The 3,508-nt window shown below is 46.1% G+C and overlaps 1 protein-coding gene across 2 annotated transcripts in view; it reads right to left on the bottom strand.

Annotated features, from left to right (window-relative positions):
• Positions 1 to 3,508, bottom strand: part of DMBX1 (diencephalon/mesencephalon homeobox 1) — an 11,003-nt gene that overhangs the window by 2,405 nt on the left and 5,090 nt on the right. The window contains exons 2-3 of one of the 2 annotated variants that reach the window (XM_019528372.1): positions 2,790 to 2,968; positions 143 to 497 (exon numbers count right to left, since the gene is read on the bottom strand). In XM_019528372.1, the coding sequence (XP_019383917.1) occupies positions 143 to 497; positions 2,790 to 2,968 (534 nt within the window). Of the gene's footprint in view, positions 1 to 142; positions 498 to 2,789; positions 2,986 to 3,508 lie in introns of both variants that reach the window. The other variant, XM_019528371.1, reaches the window with a different exon arrangement.

Below are 3,508 nucleotides of genomic sequence, written 5' to 3'. Positions count from 1 at the left end.
CCACATGAGAGCTGGGAACCCACGATGGAGAATGTATCAGTCATTCCCAATAGCTAATCATCCCTAATTGGTATGCCTGGGATAGCAAATGCCTGGCTCCCAACCTCCTCACCCGAGACCATGTGGTGCCGCTGCCCCTCACCTGCTTTAGGACTTGCTCGCTTGCAGTTCAATGCCTTGCTGTCCACGCTAGGGCTCTTGTCTGCTTTGGCCTCTTCCAGGGGGCTCTTAAACTCCTCCTCACGGTCTGTCTGGTCCTCAGTGGCTGACTCGCTGGCAGACTGCTCCGACAGTGTCAGGTTGAGCTCCGTGCTTACCTCGCTTGGCAGGCTCTGGGCTTTCTCCGCATCTGGGGTGGGGGCCTGTGTTTCCAGCACGGGGGCTTCCATCTTCCCCTCGCTGTGGCTCCCTTCAGAGTCCTTCTGCTTCTGCAGCTGCTCCTTTTGCAGGCTGCGTTGCTTCTTCCGGAATTTGGCTCTTCTGTTTTTAAACCAAACCTGTGACCCACAAATAAAACCATGGGGTCAAGTGAGAAACTCAGTCAAGGCCAAAACAACACTCACTTAGGCTGAGAGTTGTAAGGAAACCAAAGGGAATGAGACACTTGAAATCTTCTGGACCCAAATCCTACTGCATTCCAGTACAGGTTGGGCACCTCATCCCCTCAGATGCTTCTAAAAACCCCAGCCGTGTTTCTGCTTCCTGAAGGACACCTTTTAATTTTAAGTGTTTACAGGCATCTGTATTAAACCCCGATGTCTGACAGCTACAGATCTCAGGCATCAGCTGGCCAAAGGGCTGTTGTTGTAGTAGTCACCCCAAAACAGTCTATATCATTCTTTTGTACCTAAACTACATAGGGACAAAGTCTCACAAAGGACAGTTACCTCTTCATGTACGACAATAGAGATCACCCTTATTATTCTTGTTTTTAAAGAAGGGGAATATGATGAGCAGAGAGGTTAAGTGACTGGACTGTGGTCACCCAACATGTTGGGAGCAGAGCCAAGAAAAGAAACCAGATCTCTCAATTCCCAATCCAGTTTCCAGTGTCTACTATGATGCCCCAGATCCTAGGCTGTTCAAGACTAAGCTAGCTTGTGCGTGTGCAGTGATGTACCTAGACTCCTGACAACCCCAGGTGAACTTTTAGTTTCGGATCCCCCTTCACCAGAGATGATAATATTTTGGTTGCAAAAGTCTTTACCACATCTGTGGTATCAATGTCCTTAAATAGTTTGTTCTCAATTGATAATGTTGCCAGTCCTATCTATAAGCAATATTAAAACTTTTTTTGCAATTGTAATATTTTTTTTCCATTTTCAGGCCCCCTTTCTCACCGGGCCCTGGGCGGCCACCCAGTTTGCCCATGCCTGTGTCTGGGTCTGTGTGTGTATGGCTGTAGACAGCACCTAACACTAAGTAAGCCCATAATCAAGGCCCAAAGTCCTAAGTTCCTACTATGGTACAAGACCAATGCACTCTGCATTTTAATTACTTGTCATTGTTCACATCCCAGATTGGTGCATGAGATTCCCCTCACCCCACCTGCTTTGATGGCACCTCTGGGTTGTGATAATGGGAAGATCTCGTGGCAGACAAAACCAGGTTTCAAGTGCTTTGCGCCTCTTGCAGTTCCTGTGAGGTGCAGGCCATGATAAGCTAAGTCCTGTGTGGGCCAATCAGTGGCGATGCATAGGGGGTGCACGGGGGTGCATGTGCACCCCCTGAGAGTGCTGGTGCACCTCCTGTCAGGCCACATTTCCCACTTAGGCAATGCGTGGGGGTTGGGGGGGGCAGGCAGGAGCACCAGTCAATGCGATTCGCTGTGGGGGGACCTCCTCCCCGATTGCTGACTGGACGTTGTGGGGGGGCACATGCCCCCCCCCCCCGACTAAGGTGGCACCAATCGCCCATGGGGCTCTGAATTTGTCAAGATAGTCCAGGAACATGGAGAACAGATGAAAATGTTAACAATAACTAGCTATAACTAGCTAATAATGAGCTGTGTCTATATATGTGGTAGCTGGTGACTAGATGGTTCAAAGAAGAATGTATGTATAAAGCTGTATATTTTTAGGGGAGCTTTGGATTTGGGTACTATGGTAGCAAAGCAATTATCACTGGTGGGAACTGAACCAAATTTAAAAATTCTTACTGTAACACTATAGGGAAATCTCCAAAGCAAAGTATCCTTTGTTCAAAGTACCAGCTTGCTAGGGGCCCAGATGTTTTTCAACACCCTGCCCCATTCTACCCAAAATTTGGAATGAATTGCCCCCAAAGGGTACAATATGGTCATGTTTGTTCTCCCAACAATGTGCTCCATTTGATACAACTGAAGTTCACCTGCTCAGAGTTATTTTATGAGAAAACCAATGCCACCATTGGAGACATGGCACATCACGCTGTGTATTTTCCCAGAGGAAGATTGAATATGTGGTCTGAAATAACCACTGATATTGTTGGAAGGGAACAGCTGGAATGGCTTGGATTCCTGTTCCTCTGACAATGCCAGAGAAATGGTCTTGGAAGAAAATAAATACAGAGATTTTTGTGGATGCTGACATCTTCATTGCCAGCTTTTGCTGCAAAAGATACTTCCTTAATCATGAAAACTTATGAATCTCTGATTAAGTTAGCCCATACGGTGCACTCCTACCCTCATTTTCCCACCCCTCTCGTCACATTAGAGGAATCTTGAAGAAGTTATAGACCAAGCCAAACCATCTCTCTGCATCCCTCTTTAAAAAATAAACATTAGTACAAACAAGGCAGAAGTTTGGCACCTGAACTCTGGCTTCTGGGAGGTTAGTACACATGGCCAGTCGCTCCCGCATCACCACATCTGGATAGTGAGTCTTCTGGAAAGTCTTCTCCAGGGCTTCCAGCTGCTGGGCAGTGAAGGCAGTGCGGCTTCTTCTCTGTTTACGATGCTGGGATCCATAGCGGGCCTCCAAAATGATGTCTTGAAATGTACAGCCGTTGGAAGACAAGAAAAGTGGCCAATTTAATTATTGGAATTTGCGTGTTGAGGCCCACACATGAAATACTTTTTTTGGCATCAGGACCCAGAAAAAAAAAGGAAGAAAAAAGAAAAAACCCAGGCAAGTGTGTGTGGAAGGATAGGGGCTGGGAAACTCATGGTGGGGCCAGTCTTGTGCTTGTTGAAGTCAATGGCAACATGTATATTGACTTCAGGCAGAGAATCCAGCATGAGGGTAATTAGCAGAGATCCTCTGATTTTAAAAAATCCTCAATTTTCAGTTAAAAAAGTAACCTCAAATCTACATTTTTCCATGATCAAAATGAAACATCACTCTCTCTCTCTCTATATGTATACACACACGCACACATACATAAACTATATATACATAAACTATACACACACACACACATACATATATGGATCCGCTATGGATCCCAGCATTGTAAACAGAGAAGAAGCCGCATATGTGTGTGTGTGTGTGTGTGTGTGTGTGTGTGTGTGTGTGTGTGTGTATAATTA

Source organism: Gavialis gangeticus, unplaced genomic scaffold (assembly GCF_001723915.1).
Source record: "Gavialis gangeticus isolate Ggan-Ray unplaced genomic scaffold, GavGan_comp1, whole genome shotgun sequence".
Lineage (NCBI taxonomy): Eukaryota > Metazoa > Chordata > Crocodylia > Gavialidae > Gavialis > Gavialis gangeticus.
Note: the sequence above shows the minus strand (reverse complement) of the source record. Positions and strands in the feature narration are given on the sequence as shown.